The sequence below is a fragment of the Theropithecus gelada genome, chromosome 6 (genome assembly GCF_003255815.1).
Source record: "Theropithecus gelada isolate Dixy chromosome 6, Tgel_1.0, whole genome shotgun sequence".
NCBI classification, from domain to species: Eukaryota; Metazoa; Chordata; class Mammalia; order Primates; family Cercopithecidae; genus Theropithecus; species Theropithecus gelada.
Window position 1 is genome coordinate 7,137,494 of NC_037673.1, and position 19,249 is coordinate 7,156,742.

At 41.6% G+C, this 19,249-nt stretch overlaps 1 protein-coding gene across 1 annotated transcript in view; it reads left to right on the top strand.

The window, feature by feature from the left end:
- ADCY2 (adenylate cyclase 2) overlaps positions 1 to 19,249 on the top strand; it is a 423,318-nt gene that overhangs the window by 110,247 nt on the left and 293,822 nt on the right. The window contains exon 3 of the mRNA XM_025387564.1: positions 8,303 to 8,464. Coding sequence (XP_025243349.1) covers positions 8,303 to 8,464 — 162 coding nt within the window. The remainder of the gene's footprint in view (positions 1 to 8,302; positions 8,465 to 19,249) is intronic.

The following is a 19,249-nucleotide window of genomic DNA, read 5'->3' on the forward strand; positions in this document are numbered from 1 at the left end:
GGGGACACTGGTGTAAGAAAGGCTATTTGGATGCTGTTGCAGGAATCCAGGGATGATCATGTGATTTGGATGATGTTGTAACCACAGGCAGGAGGGAGTAGATGGGCTCTGGATGTTTTTGTAGGGGTGGAAAGAATGAGGAAGAAAAAACTATTAAGAATACTTCCTAGGTTTGGGGACTAGGGGTTTCATTAAATGAGATGGGAGAGAGTACACGAAGGACAGAGATTCATTGGAGTTGGGGCATAAAATATCCCTTGTGAAAACTGCATCCACATACTCTAGGCCTGTTTTGATAATTTAGAGTCTCTATGTCATGTCTTCCTATAAATAATATTAACAACAATTTGGTCATTAGGTCTGTGTAATCCACTATAGTATATGAATGTGGGAATTAGGAGTTAGACCTTAGAACTGAGCCAGTGGACAGTTTAGCATAAGACATTGGGATGAATGAGGTTCCCCCAATTAAACAGAAGATGCCTTTACACAGTTTGTGATGTTTGTATAAAAAATATATTTGTGACTCAGAGTAATCCTTGTGTGAAGTATTATCAAGGAACAAGATAAGAAAATAATCATCTAGGTGAAAACATATTTATTGTTTTACAGATTTGGTTATGGAAAATGTTAAAGTACATTTCTACTATACAGCTTTCTAGTTATGTTTCCAGAAAATTTAAACAGTGTTCCTGATTAGTAAATGGTATCAAAGTCATCAATATTCTCAAAGTCATCAATTCTTTGAGATATAGATGACATCCAATGAGAATACATTACTTTGAACTTAGAATTTGTCATGCGCATCCGTGTGAAGAGACCACCAAACAGGCTTTGTGTGAGTTTTTTAATCACCTGGGTGCAGGCGGGCTGAGTCCGAAAAGAGAGTCAGCGAAGGGAGATAAAGGTGTGGCCATTTTATAGGATTTGGGTAGGTAAAAGAAAATTACAGTCAAAGTGGGGTTGTTCTCTGGTGGTCAGGAGTGGGGGTCACAAGGTGCTCAGTTGGGGAGCTTTTCGAGCCAGGAAAAGGACTTTCACAAGGTAATGTGATCACTTAGGGCAAGGACCGGCCATTTTCACTTCTTTTGTGGTGGAATGTCATCAGTTAAGGCGGGACAGGGCATTTTTACTTCTTTTGTGATTCTTCAGTTACTTCAGGCCATCTGGGCGTATATGTGCAAGTCACAGGGGATGTGATGGCTTGGCTTGGGCTCAGAGGCCTGACGTAACTTACCATTAAGAATGCTCAATTAGATTAATGTATTTAAAAATTCTAAATTTCCTCAGACAATATTTACTAAATTTTGGCATTTCTCGTTGTATTCTGCAATAACAATGAGATACAAGGTATAATTCCTATGGTTTTTGGTAAAATCTGTGTCTTTGAAAATTAAGTTACTACTGTAAATACTATGGTATTTCTAATTTCTTAGATTTTTTGGAGAGAAAAATGATTTTAATTGCTCTGCCTTTGGTTATAAAATACATTATGTTCACTGAGATGTTATTTCCTTTAATTTACTAGCCTAACAAAAATAGGAAATAGTTCTCTGATGGTGTGTTCTCCACAGAACCACTGTGCTTTCTTTCTGTACCTAATCTTGATTAGCTTGCCGATGATTCTACTTGTTTATACATTCCAGGGCAGAATGCAACAAATGGCAACACTCCATTTGTATATTAGAGTTGAGAGCCATTTGAAAGAGAAAACCAGAAGCTTCATCTTTTAATCTATGATTGACATGTTTGGGAATATCTTTTAATCTATGATTGGCATGTTTGGGAATATTTGCACTGTGAAAGAAAGACTGAGCCACACTGTGAAAGTCCATGGGCCTTGAAGCAGAGGCCTGAGACCGAGTGGAACCCTGATAGACCTGATGTGTGTAGAATCAAGTTAGGACCTATCCACGAGCCTGGTCTACCTTTGCTTAAGCTGTACCTCAACTCTTCTCCATTTTCATAGTAATTTTATGTCCAAAAAGTAAAAATAGAATATTTCTATCAAATTAGTTTGGATTTATAAATTGTAAGTAGCCTTGATATTATAGACACTTGCCTTTCATGTCTGACTCAGGAATGGAACATGGGATGTGAAGTGGGCAGAAAATACTTGAGATCTAAACCCTGGTTTGATTACAGCATAAACCTAATGTTACAGGTTGGATTATGTTCTCCAAGAAAGATATATTGAAGTCCTAGCCTGCAGTACTTGTGAATGTGACCTTATTTGAAAATAGGGTCTTTGCAGATGTCATCAGGTTAAGATGAAGTCATAATGGATTTAGGGTCAGTCCCAAATCCAATGACTGAGGTCTTTATAGCAAGAGGGAAATTTGGACAGAGATACAGGGAGAAGAGAACGCTGTGCAGAGGCACAGACACATGGGAGCAAGGCCAGGTAAGATGGCAGCAGAGTGATCAGAGGTTGCTCAGGATTGCTGGGAGCCACCAGAATCTGCAGTAGATTCTTCCTTAGAGCCTCTGGGGGGAACCAACCCTGCGGACACCTTGATTTAAAATTTTTAGCCTCCCAACTGTGACAGAAAATTTTTTTGTTGTTTAAAGCCACCCACTTTGTGGTAATTTGTTACAGCAGCCTCAAGAAGCTAATGCACTTGACGCATGATCTGAAGAAGCCATGAAATCATTGGAGCAGCTCATCTTCCAAGTCCTATGCTTTCTGCAGCCTGCCTTGGAAGAGATGGATTAAATGGTCCCTTCCACTCCACCGTTGTTTGACTGCACAGCTATGATACCGCCTCTTAAAAAATCCAGCTCAGAATCTCATTAGCACAAGGAGCTCTTACTGCACACTCACCGAGGGGGTTATGCCCACCCTCCAGAAAGAAGATGAGCTTGAACTTGGTTCCACAAAAGAGCTTTCTTCATGAAAAAGTGGTGACAGTGTTCATGTTCTCCTTGCTTAGTTGAGTTTTCATTGTATCAAACTCTTCAAAATTGGCCTTCTTTGGAAGATCTTGTGTTGTCGGATAGGCAGGAGCAGATGTGCTGAGTCAAGAGAGTTGAGTGGGGTATTTGCAAGGGGCCAGCTTCTCTAGGCTGAGAACAGGGGCTGCCCAAACTGAGGCTGCTCCTGATTCAACCCAGTATCTGCTGTTGCTTGCCACAGGCATCTGACAAATGTCTGTCCAGTTGAGTGATTCAACGTAATTGATCTACTAAATAGAGAAATGGTAATTTGAAAATTAACATGTCTATAGCTAATGGCGAGTCCAGTTGGAACAAGGAGGATGTTGGAATGTTTTTAGAGAAGCATTTGGTGAGTAGATGCTAATGAGGTGGTTATGGCTTGGTTCATATTAGGATGCATAATAGTCTTTCCTGCAGACAGCAAATATTCAGTGAAGCATCTGCCATATGTGAGGTACTGTCCTGGGCATTGGGGTCTTGGCTGTTCCTGGTTTTGTCACTATGCTTACCCATGTGAGGGGAGAAAATTAACAAATAAATGGGGACTGTAAATGCTCTGAATAAGTAAAGAGAATGAAGAGGACTAGAGGGTGTGGGTGGAGGCAGGGGAGGATTTTCCATTTCGTGCAGGTGGTATGAGGCAAGCTACAGGAGGTTTTCATCCAAGGAAGAAACACATGAGACCTGTGCGTTCAGAATCATGAATCTGGCAGTAGAATGCTATCTGGATTAGAGAAAGAATGGTGTTGGAGCAAGGAAGAACTGAAGGAGCATTACTCCTGCCAGGAGGGAGAGCATCAGTGGGGAAATACTAGAGTCAAAGATGATGTACCCATTGCCATGGAACATTTTGCAGCTAGTAAGAAGTAAATAATATATTTGTGATTATAGACCTGGAAAGAGGCCCGTGATATATAGTTAATGGAACAAAATGCAAATTGCAGGGTATTATATATAAAAGCACCCAATTATTATAAATATGACATCAGTAAGACATCCCATGAGCGTGCATGTGTGTTTCTATAAGCTTGGTAACAGGACCAGCTGAACTGTGCTTAGGAATTCGGGGCTTAACATCACAAAGGTTTGTCAACCACTCGCGTGAACACAGGTTTGTGTAGGTCAGCTGAGAGGCTGTGCTGCTCATGTGGGGACCTAGACTGGGAGAAGCCTCAACTCCATGTTTCCATGGTTGCCGGGGAGGGAGGAGGACATGGCTAACAGTGCATGAGCTTTTAAAGTTTCCACTCGCCTCTCACCTAACTGAAATGACAACAGTGAAGTGCAATTACATTACATGGCCAGAAAGAAGAAAGCAATGGTTTTTTGTAAAGAGTCCTGATGGTTACCCAAGGCTTGGAGAAAGGCATGGAGTGGACACGAAGGAGAAGGGTACACACTCTGCTTCCCTTGTTTTGGCAGCAGGGCATAGAGGGAAAGAGTATAAAATCGTATTTCCTAACAAACAGAAATGCCAGGAACCAGCTCAGTGAGTTCAGGATGGAGAGAAGCAGACAGACAGAGACAACCCACTGGTCTGGAATCCTAAAATGAGAAGACCGTGTTTTTGAGTGTGGGTGCGAGGAGAGAATTTTCAAAGGTGACTTTCAAGGATTTGCACCTGGGTTATTGGAGACAGAGCCATCATGGGCAGACTTGAGTTATCCTGCAAGACAAACAGGTTTAAAAACATAAAGAAGCTCTTGGTTGATTTGAAACTTGTGAAGCTTGAGACGCAAGTAGAAGATATGTAGGAAGATAGGCATGTCTTGCAAAAGGCAAGTGTGGAGCTGGAGTTAAGAGACACACTTGAAACTGTTTTATTGGAATGAGTGCGGACGCCTCAGCTATTGTGTAAACTTGGGGTTTCTGTGCAGGATCACAGGAATGAGATCCCTGGCTCTGCCCTCTTTACCCTCTGGACAGAGCTACATCTAAGGGGAATCTCAGCCATGGGAGATGTCCCCATGGTAACATGGAAACCCAAGAGGTAGCATTCGACTTTCTGGAGCTTTTTACCCACACATTCTTTACATGTGCCAAATCCATTTTAGTTTTACATATGGCCCTGTTTGAAGTTGCATTGGAAAGCAGGCTTAAAAAAAATGAGAACTCTTTGGGATTAATAAGGAGTGAAGAACATTCTCCCTGTGAGAGTCGAAGCTGTAGTTGACTTTCTTCCTCACTGTCCCACCCGCCGCACACTCCCCAAGCACCACTAGCCAAACTCCCGGAATACTACCACTAAAACCTCTGATTTGATTTAATGCAATTTGCACAATTGACCTTTGAAAATTAATTTTGCCGTCTCATGAAGAATACTTAACAGGGGCTCCTGTGTTCAGAAAACTGAAGATCTGTTTTCCATTTGGTTATCGTGGATAAGTCTTCCACAGACTTCCATTTCAAGGCTCAAAATATTTGCAGAAGTATATTTTAATGGAGATGGTATTAGAATTTTAAAGTTATCCGAAATTAAGCTACTCGAAAGTGATAATTTTAAAGAAATGCTAAAGGTTTTTGCATAGAAGCAAATATGTAATCATAAAAGAGAGGTTCTCTTTTGTAATTGTCAACTCTGGTACCTGAAATTATTCATTTAATACCCGTTATGGGATATAAGATTTTACATAAATGTTATGTGTAGAAAAAACAGTATCTTAATCGAACATACTTTCTGTAAACTGGGAGGGCAATACAGAGATTCCAAAGTAAATTTCATTTGCTCAATAAGCTATAAGTACACAACCATTGATTTTCCCATTCCTAAAGAAGCTTTTCTGATAGCTCAGTGGTTCTCAGTCAGACTCGCTGGAGACCTGGGAAGGGATCTGCACAGCAAACTCCCAGTGAGTGGTGCTGCTAGCTATCAGTGGTTTTGGAAGATAATTTTGGGGCTAGAATTCATGCATATTCCTTCCTTGGGAAGATGAAGTGAGGGAGGTGCCCCAGCCTGTCTGTGTAGATAAAGCATCCCTTACTACAAGTCCCTCCAAAGGCATGCCTGATATGTCTTCCTAGCCAAACTTTGCATTTTTATACATAAACGGTCTAAGACAATAGTTTTTGCCTTGGTTTCACGTCCCAAATATGGAATGGAACAAGTGGAATGCATATGATGCTAAATAATAATGCTTTACTGAAAAAACCTTCAGAGCCTTTATTTTTAAAGAGGTGAAAGAAAAAATATTTACCAGAAAAAAAATATTGCTATGGCAATGTGTTCCCCCACAATTTTTGGCCTGAGGGCCCTTTTAAATATAGATTGAATGGGAGGAGACGGGGGCATGAAGCAGATGGTCCATGCCCAATCTGGGCTTCCTGATGAGGATTCCGGGTCATTTTTCCCACTCACAGTGGGTTTCTCCTGGCTGTCGTCCCGAGACGGCTGGACTCACAAGAATTAGAGAAGGTGCCTCAGCGTCCACCCAGTCGTCTCCTCTCAGTGAGAGCAGGTGCCGTTCTCTCAGGACACAGACTACTAGATGACAGCTACGTGCATGACTGTCTCACCTGCTGGACCCTGAGGCTCCTGAGAGCTGGGGCTCTGTCCTGCGCCCTTCACCTTCAGAACCTGGCTGCATTCACAGGAGCTTCACACAGGCTTGCAGAATGAATGCTTCTTCAGGTCGAAGTGCCTTAACAAGCATTCATTCAGCAAGCCTGTTCCAAAAAGCGTGGAGTGCCAAATAGAAGAGGGCCTTTTGAGGACCCACATTTATTTTTAGGCTATGTCTCCTTAATCTTTCCTGTGCTCTTCTGTGTATGACAACTACACAAATACAGCTGATCAGACACCACCCTGGAATAGTGAAGTGGAGACAGATGCTTCTTTTCAGGTGGTAATACGTGGTGCAGATTCCCAGGAGGGAAGAAGCCTGGTGTTCTCCCAGGCTTCCCCCTTTAACTCCGTCGGGAGCCCGGCTCATTGCCCACATTCTTCTCAGGATCTCACGTCCAGACTTGGTACCAGAAGCGCTGGCGAGATTGCACCACATCCTTCCAGCTGTGCAGCGCCTGAGCGTCCCCTTCAGGTGACACAGGTCACACTGTGAAAATGGGGCACACTTTCCTTAGCTTCCCTTCTGTCTGGAGTCAAGAGACGCGTGGGAAGCTGGCCACATGTCCCGTTCCCTATTTTCCTGACCTCAGTCCCTTCCAACCTTTCATCCTTTTTGATGTTGTTCTGTCTCTGCTCTTTTTATGATAAAAGTGATCTTTTTTTTTTGTTACCTACTAAACCATTTTCTTTTTCATGCCAAACATTTCTTTGAGAGGTTTCATGTTGATTGTTTTGATTGAGCTGAAATTCACACAACATAAATTACCCAATTAAGGTGGCATTCCCAATGTTGTGCAACCAATACCTAATCTAGTTTTAGAGAATTTTTCATCATCCCTGAAGGAAACTGTGTACCTAGTCAGCAGCTACTCTCCATTCCCCACCCAGTCCCCTTCCCCCAACTACTGGCAACCCCCAATCTGCTTTCCATCCCTATGGGTTTAGTTATTCTGGATATTTGATGTAAATGGAATCATACACTATGAGGTCTTTTGCCCAGATTTTGTTCACTTACCATGTTTTCGAGGTTCCTCTGTATGGTAGCATGAATTGTCACCTTACTCCATGTTAAGGCTGAATAATTTTCTATTGTGTGGATATACCACATGTTGTTTATTCATCCTGTGATGAACATTTGTGTTTCCACCTTGAGGTTGCTAGGAAAATGCTGTTATGAAATGGGTGTACATGTATCTGTTTCAGTACCTGTTTTCAATTCTTTTCGAAATGTACACAGGAGTAGAACCACTGTGTATGTTTAACTTCTTGGGGAATTGCCACACTGAGTTCCACGGCAGCTGAGCCATCCGCAGACTGTTTTGTTTTGTTTGTTACATACCTGTGCTCTCAGCATCTGCTTTTACTAACTCCCCTCGATGACACCTCTTCTTCCTCCATGGGTCTCCCCTGTCCCCGCCCGTCCCTGATGATGCCTGTCCCTCCTCCATGGGTCTCCCTTTGTAGTTTGGTAGATCACTTCAAGAATCCTCAGTGCGTGTTCTAAAGCAAAGATACAGAACCCTGATAGTTTAGGACCAGCTTTGCATCCATACTCATGGAGTGGTTTGGATACCAAAGTGAAGTCCCCAAATTTCGAAAACAAACTTTTCTCCATCGCAGCGATTAGTCTGTTATTGTAATCCAGTGAACTTATTTGCATCGACTGCCCTATTTTGTCCACAGATTATTTCTTAAATGAGCATGTCTCATGCTGTTCTATGCAGCCTTTAATGGGATGGAAACAGAAGGCTCTTAGAAACCAGAATATTTGTGACTCTCATTGTTCTTCTTCTCTGCCCATAGGTATCGTTCTTCCTCTTCATCATCTTCGTGGTGTACACCATGCTGCCCTTCAACATGCGAGACGCCATCATTGCCAGTGTCCTCACCTCCTCCTCCCACACCATCGTGCTTAGCGTCTGCCTGTCTGCAACGCCGGGAGGCAAGGAGCACCTGGTCTGGCAGGTGGGTGCACCTCACATCCTCAGAGAATGACTTTCCACATCCCACCAGGGGTTGAGGCGGGTGCTGCTGGCCCATTCAGGGTGTGTGTAGTGTGGTACCTGCAGCTGTTCTCTTTCTGCCCCTTGAGGCTGACCCCCTACAACACTGAGGAGCCAGCCCCGCTCTACTGCCATTGGTGGGATCCACAGTCACTTAGCAATTAGTAACCGCAAAAGTAATGGTAGCAGGAAACTTGGATGTGACAAATCTGTTTTGCGATTGCTGATTGGTGGTATAATTTTGATGATCAAAAGGTATTCTTATATGTTATAATTCAGCCTGCAGCCTTTAACCAACTTTTCCCGGTTTCCCCCAACCCCTAGCCCCTGGAAACTACCCTTCTGCTCAAAAGAACAATCCAGCCTTGCCTGGGATGAAGTACAAGAAACACCCCTGTGTATATCATGTCTACCCCAGCCTTCACTTCCTGTTTCTGCACTCAGAGCCTCTCCTGAGGATGTCTGTGGGGCATTTCTCCTTTCTCCTCTAAATTCCACTCTTCCATCTTCTCATTTATTTGAGCTGTTAAGCTCAACATTAGGTGTTCACATATGGGTCAGGGTGGTGGGCATATTTTTGCAGTAGAAATGAGAAAACAATTTGCTCAGCTACTTTACATGCTGAAAATAACTGTGGGAAATCCCTTCTCACATGAGCAATCAGATGCTCAAACGTGCCATGGCTCACAGCACTTTCACTGTTTGGGGGACCCTGGAACACATCCCTCGAACACTTTGTACTTATCCTTCCTGCTCCTTCAGGAATAAGTGAAGTGTCTGCTGGTGCAGATGTAATAGGACAAAAAATATTTCAGAGGTTTTAATACCTGTCGGTAAGCATCAAATAGGTTAAAACAAAAAAGGGAAAAGGAAGTGCTGCATGAAGAACTTTATGTATTGCAGGTCACTGAATACTGTATTCTTTATTGAGCTGGGTTTTTTTTTTTTTTTTTTTTTTTTTTTTTTTAATTTTATTTTCCTGCATTGGTTAAAAAAAAAAGTGGGAAAGATGGAATCTTAAATTTTTATTTACTCAGTTTCAAAAACTGACAAAGAAAAATACATCTTATCAGCAAACAGCCAGAGATGGGGTAATTCTAGAATAGCACAAAGAATAAAAATGCTTCACTCCATAGTATTTTATAAAGGAACAACACCCAAAATAACAGAATAACATGAAGTCCATTTCCCATTTTCTCAGAAACAATTTCACAGTAATTCCAAGAGCTGGGAAAGGTGGAACATGCGAACAGATTTGAAATGGGAGGTTTGTAGGTAAACATCACAGTAATGAAGAAAGGAGCTTTCAGTACCCTTGGCCACTGTTGGAAATATAACTTAAAAATACCACTGGTTTGAGGTTCCAGAAAAACACTTTATTGAATCTTTTTATGCATGGTATATATAAATTAGAATGTTACAAATTTGGTGGTTGCATTGCTGCAGTGTAATTGTTGAATGTGACACTATCTGTAAAATAAAGGATACTGTCCTGATACGAAGAAAGAGGTTGCCCACAAACGATAGTCAGTATCACCCTGCCTTCTAAGCCGTCAAAGGAGGAGTGCGTTTTGTTTAGCACAGATCCATATTAAGAAGTTTTTGTTTCATTTTATTTCTTTGAACATTGGCAATCCACTGATAGCACGTAGAACTTATCTCTTAATCAAAATATTCACTTAAGATAAATCCATATTCTCCTTCCCTGCTGCATAAGAGAGTTCATTGTTCTCAGGAAATTCATTTTTACCAGTATTTGCCTTGAAGTAGAAGGCATTCTCAGACTATGATGTATCACCTAATTAAGGAAATTTAATTAATAACTGAAAATTATGGATGGTATTCCTTAACACATTTTCAACCTGAAGTGTAATCACTAATGTATTTTGTAACTTTTATTTTAAAACAATAACAGACTTACCAATAAGTTGCAAATGGAGTATAGAGAATTATTTTTTTTTGCTAAGCCATTTAGAGGTAAGTTGCCAATCTGATGCCCCATCACCCCAAATGCTTCAGTGTGTATTTCCTACAGTACCATTCTCCTACATAACCACAAGACACCTGCCAACGCTGGGAAGTCCACATTGCCCTGTCACTGCCATCTGATGCACGGACCCTATTCAAGTTCCTTCAGCTTTCCCAATAACGTCTTTCGTCACAAAAGGACCTAGCTCAGACGCATGGCATGACACATGGCAATGTGTTCTCCAGTCTCTTTGATCTTCTACAGGATGGAACAATTATTTAATGGTTCTTTGGCCCTATGATCCTAACACTTTTGAAGACTGCAGGACCGTTATTTTGTAATATGTCTTTCAACTTGAGTTTGTCCGATGCTTCCTCATGAATAGATTCCGGTTCTGCATCTTTGGCAAGAATCACAGAGCGATGGTGGGTGTGTCTTCCCGGAGCACAATCAAGGCTGTATGGCTTCTCTTTGTCTCCTTATCTGTGGTGTTCACTTGTATGATGGCTCTGTCCATCCAACTCTTTCACATAGAAATTACTCTTTTCCTCCTTATAATTAAGACATACTCTGTGGAAAGGCACTTTGAAACTAGGTATATATCTTGTTTCAATTTATTTGTTTATTAATATCTATACAGTCTTCTTTTTTCCTATTTTATTAAATTGATTATACACCATTAGCATCACTATTTAATTAGTTAATTAATTTAGAGATAGAGTCTCGCTCTGTTGCCCAGGCTGGAGTGCAGTGGCATAATCTCGGCTTGCTGCGACCTCTGCCTCCCAGGTTCAGGCAATTCTCCTGTCTCAGCCTCCTGAGTAGCTGGGACTACAGGCACACGCTGCCATGCCCGGCTAATTTCTTTTTTGCATTTTAGTGGAGGCGGGGTTTCACCATGTTGCCCAGGCTGGTCTCGAACTCCTAAGCTCAGGCAATCTGCCAGCCTTGGCCTCCCAAAGTGCTAGGATTACAGGGATGAGCCACTGCAGCCGGCCACTATCGCTGTTTATTTTGATGCCTACATTGTCTCTGATTTGTCCAGTGGGCACCTCTTCAAGCTGGCCTCGGTGTCCTCTTGACACGTTCCCACTATCCTTGGAGCCCTTTCTTGCTTTCTAGTGGAACAAGATCTTTCTGGCTGATCTTATTCCTTCCTGCCCCAGGCCTAAAATCAGCCCTCTCTGATTTTAGGGTGCTGATTCTGATGAAAGAATCAGGAGTCCTGCTTTTTTTTTTTTTTTTTTAGTGAACAGCATTTACAGACATGATCTGGGCATTAGGTCTTGGGTGTCACTATACCAAGGTGAGGCCCACACGCATTTACGTCCACATTACAGATGTGTGTGTGCATGTGTGTGTGTGTATACTAATAGTCAGGACTTCACAAGGACATTTCCATTTCCAAGCAACCATAGGTTTCACTCCAGTTTTTGCCCTTTCAACTGTAGCTCCCTTGACTAATAGTAAAAAATATCTAGCTTCCATGATTTATGATAGATTTCCTTTATCGGACCAATTCGTGTCTGTAACCAGCCTCCTATTTCTACTGCCATCCCCTCCTCACGTACAGATGCCTCCTCCCTTGGTTCCTGCTCCAATCCCTGTACCCAGCTTGTCCCCTGCAAGCACGTCTCCCTCCTTTGCCCAGGCTCTGATACCCCACACATGTGTGGGTCCCCTCCCCTGTCCCAGCTCTGATACCCCATGTGTGTGTGGCTGCCCCTCACCTGGGTGTCCTCTCCCCTGTCCCAGCTCTGACACCCACGTATGTGGGGCTGCCCTGCACCTAGGTATCCCCTCCTCTGCTCAGGCTCTTTCCCCCTGTGGTTGGGTTTCCCATTCTGGATGTACCTCACACCCAACTTTGTCATCTTTGGATGAATTTGGCCTCCCGCATCCACTGCTGGTGCAGATGCTTCCTTACAGGGCCTTGTCTGATGGTTTTAGGCCTGAATCATTCTGGAAGGAAGGAGAAGGACAAGAAGAAAAGAGAAGGCTGGGAAGGGAAGCAGGTGGTAAAATTGGTTCACAAGTACAAAAATGCAGGTAGAGAGACGTGTAAGTTCTAGTGTTTGATAAATGGTAGGGAAATTATAGTTTACAACAATTCATTATATATTTCAAAATAGTTAGAAGAGAAGAATTGTTCCAAACACAAAGGAAGGATAAAGGTTTGAGGTGAGGGCTACCTTAAGTACCCTGATTTGATCATTACACCTTGTAAACAAGTATCAAGATATCATATATACCCCCAAAATATGTACAACTCTTATATATCAATAAAGAAGAGAAAAAGAAGGGAGAAAAGGTAGGACCAGAAAGAAAACGAACACATTTTGAACACAGCAATTATTAGTGAAAGAGGAAGAGACATTTGTCAGTCACTCTCCGATCTATTTCATACTGTTTTCTGCAAATTTTTTAAACAATTGTTTTCTCTTTGTTATCCTAACTGAATTTCAAAGAAACGTTTTTCTGTAGTCTTGGGATTATGAAGACATACTGGAATCCCTTAGTGATGAAGGGAAGACAATATTTAATTATGAGAAAACTTAAAGAAAAACAGTTTTATATTATCCATGTAAGAAGCATATATCATTTCTACATGATACATTTAGCATAAAAACCAAAAGCCCTTAGTAATTCATGATTAACTAGAACATAAAAATTGTACTTATATCATAGGATAACATGCATTTGGCTGTAAGTTCCATGATAGCAGCAAGGAGTCTTTTTTGCTTACCATCATATCAAGGCAAAGGGAAATTGAGACTAGGTAAAGAAGATGTGAAACCCTCCTCTCCACCCACCTCAGTTGTGGCGGCTGCCTGGGCTCCAGGGGTGGTGGCAGTGGTGCGGCCCTCAGAGGATATCAGAGGCTGGGATCATGCCTTCCAGCCAGGCTCAGTGGGTCCAAAGGTCAGGAGCCTCGGTCCAGCATGAAGCTTGTGCTTGTTTAGTGCTTATTTCGTCGTATATATACATCGTGCCTGTTCTTCATTTGCTGTACTTTTGTAGGTTAGTATCACTGTTGGCATAATAATGAGCCAACCCCCAGGAATTTCCATATATTCCTATTTATACATCATGATTGCACTTTGTATGTGAAACTCACTTTTCTTATATTTTGATTTCCTTGGTATTCATAGCACGTTCTGAATTTTCGTTTCATGTATCTTTTATTTTCCCTTGAGAGAGAGAGCAATTTGAATATAGATTTACTTAAGCAAGCCAGTTATGCGAGAATCCACATTTATTAAAGAAGCAAAGCTAAGGGGTGCTTATTGATTTTATAACAGGATTACTTATATGTTAGAGAAATTTTATAGGATTCTTTTACACTGTGGATGCTCTAATAGATTTAAGTTTTGATACAATTTGAAAAATTTTAGATTGCACCTAATACAACAAATCATCTATGCCAAGTGTGTAATCAATAGCAATGTGGTTTTGTTACATAATTGAGTCTTTTTAAGTATAATTCAGAAAGTGTATATTGGAGTCTGGAATTAAATTGTGTTTAGGATCTAATCTGAGAAGCTCAAAGGAAAAACAGTAGGTTACCAGCTGCCCGGTTTCTGGCTGTGGGGGAGACTAATTGTTAGGAATTTGGATCTCTGTTCTCACTGTTTTGTCTTCAGGGTATTAATTTTTTTTCACAGGAGAAGAGAAAGGAGACCATATCATTATCCATTTTGTGTAGCATGAAACTATTGATTGAGTAGAATCCATCCCTTAGGTTTAGCAAGCCATTCCTTACCTGTTCCAAAGGCATTAAAATTGGAAGGAATGGGAGTAAGGATCAGGAGGAACTAAAAATAGGAACGTGCCTAATGTGACTAAATCCTAAAGCAAATCTAAATGCATTTCTCATCCCTGCTTTCTTTTCTCCTCCCTGGTCCCTTCCCAGGCCTGACACCTATACCTAGGTAGAGTTTTGGTAGGGCCAGTGAACAAAACACCAGCAGTAACATGTAATGCAGGACATCAGACTTTAAAAATGCACTGGCAATTTCTAGAACAAAAATACAAGAATATTAAAGACATGGAACTTTCATGTTGGTAACTAACAATTTGACTATAATGGTAGAATGAGACCTAGGTTCATTTTCAGCATTTTGGAGCTGTTCTGTGGAGGGCATTGAGGGAACGGAGGTACAGGGAAGCCCTATCGTAACATGAATTTCTCTTGGAGATTTGATCAAAGGAGCACAAAAAAGAATTTCTTTAAAAATGAAAAGTGACAGCCATCCATTAACTGTCTCTGTCCTCTTCTTGATTCCGTCACCTGTACCCTGTATTCTGCTTATTCTAAGTGATGGGTTTATGTTGAATATGATACTTTACTATAAATTGATTAAATGTTGGCTAGAGGTATCACTCGCTAATGTTTCACTTGGCATCTTGGCAGTGATTTTCCTCTTAATTTCACCAATCCTTGCATCCTTGGTCCATTACTTACAAAGATAACGAGGTTCTGCTCATTCCAAATGTTTATTTTTTAGGGAGGGGGTAGTTTGTGAAAGATACTAATTCTAGGCATCTATTAAACCACCAGTAATCACTCTTTGAAACCCCGTAAGACAATGAGAAAATCAGCATCCCCCATGCGAGTCACACAGGACAGGCTCCTCCTGTGTTCTTGCAGCACAGAATGATGAATCTGCTAAGTTATATGAACTGAAGAGAATCATATATCTGCAGCTTGACTTTAACAAGAGCATAGCTCTGGTTCTAAGAGATTCTCTTTAGAGAGTAAGGAGAAACCCAGTGAGCTGGTGCCGTGGAAGGAGGATGTACACATCATCACTTGGAGACAGTCCAGGGAGAGACAGAGCTGGGCTGATCCTAGTTATCTGTAACACAGAAATGATTGTCATGGCCTCTTCCTGCGGCAGCAGGGATGAGGAAATGAGGGATAAATGAAAAGGACTTAAGTGGGCCAAGTGCATAGTTAGTGCTCAGAAGCATCAGGTATTAAAAATAATAACTACTTGATGGTAGACCACAACATTATTATATTTTCAGGGTGAAACAAGCTGGGCAGGCTGGAAGCAGAGGGAGGGGATGTGCTTTCTGTTTTTGCAGCAATAATCGGAGCATGCTTTCTTTGAGAATAATGTGCATCAATTTTTACCTCTCCTAGGAGATGAGAGATCCCAATGGCCAGACTCTGGGCTAGTTATTTTTGAGACCCCTCTCAGCATCTCGTGAATGTCTGGATATGGAAGCAAGTGTGGGAGGGTGGGAAGAGCAAGCATTTTGGCCTCGGGCAGAATCTGGGTTGGCTTCTGCTTCTCCTACTTCACTGCTGCGTGCAGTGAACATGGAGGTAGATGTCCCAGGTCCCCTCTCCAGGAATCCTTGGCTTCCTGGCCATTGGGAGTGTTGTCTGCAGCTGACTTTCAGTCATCAGCTTCTTTGGGGAATGCTTGAAAACACCTGCCAGCCCGAGCTTGTGCCCTTGTGAGGGTGGCCCACATCCATGACTGATAGCGTCAGGGGTATAAACTCCTTCCATGTTGGTCAAGTGCAGGCAATTCTGACAGTCATTTCCGTTCCAGGGTGCCTGTGAGTTTGCCAGTTGTTGGGCTTGCATAGCAGGTTAGCTTCTCCCTGTGCCCAGCACCACTTCTGTCTTTCCCCACGAGAACTGGTCCTGAGGGTACTCCCTAATAAACACTGAACCCCGTTTCAGAATCTGCTTCCTGGAGAACCCAAGCTGCAACACTGCATGAGCTTAGCCTAATTCTTTAGCTTGCTCAGTTTTCAAATCTGTAAAATGGCAGCAGCAATGGCCAACCTCCTTGTTTGGTTTCTGGCCTTGGTGCTGATCAGATGTGATGACCTGGAAGAAGAACCCGGAATCAAGCTAATCTGGTGCTTAGCCATCAATGAGTAGTAGGCAGCAGCAGCAGTAATGTATTTTGCTAAATTTGCATAATTTTAGATAAGCTTTTAGAAACTGGGTGTAAAAATGCTTTGGGAAATATGTTCATAATCAAAACCCAAATGACCTGTGAATTCAGTAAGGCAAGAGTTGGATCATACATGTGTAACACCCTCAGAGTCCAAGTCTGGTTCTGACTGACTGCCTTGTGGTGAATCCTACTCGGACTCAAGGCACTCAACTTCATTCTAGCAAGGTACTAGAAGCCTACACTACACTGATGAGTGCAGTTAGAAAGTTCTGCTAATGCCTGAGGGTCTGAGCTCCTGAAGGTTAATGGAATAGCAGGCTTTGAAAACCCTTGAGACACAGTTCCTCAAATTACTCCTTGGCATAAATAAGAGGGAGAAATACAAGAGTAGGCATGTAGAGAGCTGGTTGTCTTAGATTATCATGCCACTGTTTGTCTAGAGTGTTTTGTTGCTTGGAGAAGCCCACTTCTGTTACCGAGACAACCTGGAGGGCTGCCCTTTTCCTCTAACTCTGACCAGCTTCATGGTACCTTGATAATATGGATCTGACCATGCTCCATCTAAGTTTTGTGGCTTGAAGACATGCACTTCTACAGCTCCGTGCCTTTGAATCTCTCCTACCACAGTCCAGATGAGAAACGGTATTGGTTTCCAAGGGCTGCTGTAACAAATTACTACAAACTTGGATGCTTGAAACAACAAAGATTTACAAATGCTGACATTTGTTATCTCATAGAAATCAAAACCAAGGTATTGGCGTAGGTGGTTCCCTCTGGAGGTTGTGAGGGAGACTGCGTTTATGCCTCTCTTGTAGCTTCTGGTGGCAGCTGGCAGTCCTCGGCATGCCTTCGCCTTAGTCTCCATAGGTCCCATCTCTGCCCCTGTCTTCACATGGCCGCCTTCTCTTTGGCGCTGCATTTTCCTTTCCTCTGTCTCTTATAAGGACACGATTCATTGTGTTTAGGGGCCACTCTAAATCCAAGATGATCTCCTTGAAGCATACTTAATTACTTCTGCAAAGACCTTATTCCAAAAGAGTCATATTTTGAGGTTTCCAGTGGATGTAAGTTTTGAGCGAGTCTACTTTTCACCCCAACACAGATACCAACACCCACAGTTGGACTGCGCTTGTACTTCTTTCCCTCCATGGGTTATTGCAGACTGTTCCATGTATTCTTTAAGGCCAGAGAGTCTGTGGGGTTTCCGTTCTCTTGTCTGCTCAGGCATTGCTAAGCTCTGTAGTGCACAACATATGAAGATAGCTTCTTCGTCAGTATTTATGGTAACATAGGAAAATAAAGCAAAACTACAAAAATTCAGAGTGAAGAAACATATGGGAATTTCACCCTTGTTGAAACAAAACTATCATCCATAGAGCAAACAGAGAAAGCGTTCTTGCCGGATGGTTGCAGATAGGTAAGGCAACTGAACTTCTATTCTTAATACTCCTTGCCTATTTTACAAACAGGTGATATGTTCACATTAAAGAGAAAGAGACAGAGTTTCATAGGATTTTTGGTGCATACGCTTTTCCTCTAGCCACTTGTGAGTTCTCTCATTGTTTGTAGTTTTTCATTTGATCCCCTTAGGTTTTCCAAGTAAGTAGTCAGACATCATTTTCAAGTAGATTTCCACTTTACATGTTTTAAAACTTTTTTCTCTTTCCAGCTGCTTTGCATTGTTCCTCCAGGAAGAAAAGAGTTATCAAGGCAGTCATAGTAGACACATTTGTCTAATTTTTTGTTTAGTAGGATTAATGTTTTCCCTTTAAGCTACCTCCTGGCTTTTGGGTTAACTTAAATAAATTTTAGTGTGAAGGAAGTAGCCATTGGTTCTTATTTAGAGACTCTTTTGTTTTTGGGGGTTTTTTAAGTGTAAATCTAGAGCTGTATCAAAAGACTTTTTAAAACAAATCATTCATGGACAAGACTATATGATTTCTCTCCTTTTGTAATGTGGAACAATTCGTGGATTTTCAGAATTCTCCTCAATAGGTCATGTTGTGTTTTTCTGTAATTTGTGGCTTGATCCTTTTGACCAATAACTCATTACAGATTTTGCGTATATCTCAATAATAATAACAAACACTTATGCAGCACTGGCCATGGGTCAGAGATGATTCTGAGTGCTTTATTCATGAGCTCCTTTAATGTCAGATGTTTTTATATATACATATATATGTGTCTATATATAAACATTTGATATGTATACATATATAAACGTTTGATATATACATATGTAAACATATATGTATATACACACATATATACATATATGTATATACACACTATATTAAATATTGTTTTCTATTTTTCATGTGAAAATATTTCTGTTTAGACTTACTTTCTCTTCAGGATGTTGTTTTTGTCAAAAATATTTTCTTATAAATGCAGTCTCTTTCATTCAAGGTTTAAACTGTATTTCAGCCGGGCGCGGTGGCTCACGCCTGTAATCCCAGCACTTTGGGAGGCTGAGACGGGTGGATCACGAGGTCAGGAGATCGAGACCATCCTGGCTAACACGGTGAAACCCCATCTCTACTAAAAAATACAAAAAAAAACTAGCCGGGCGAGGTGGCGGGCGCCTGTAGTCCCAGCTACTTAGGAGGCTAAGGCAGGAGAATGGCGTAAACCCGGGAGGCGGAGCTTGCAGTGAGCTGAGATCCGGCCACTGCACTCCAGCCTGGGTGACAGAGCAAGACTCCGTCTCAAAAAAAATAAAAATAAAATAAAAATAAAAATAAAAATAAAAATAAAAAATAAAAAAATAAAAAAATAATAAAAATAAAAATAAACTGTATTTCATAAAGTTGAGTAATCTCTTCTCAATGGTAAATCCCTCTGTATTTGTGCT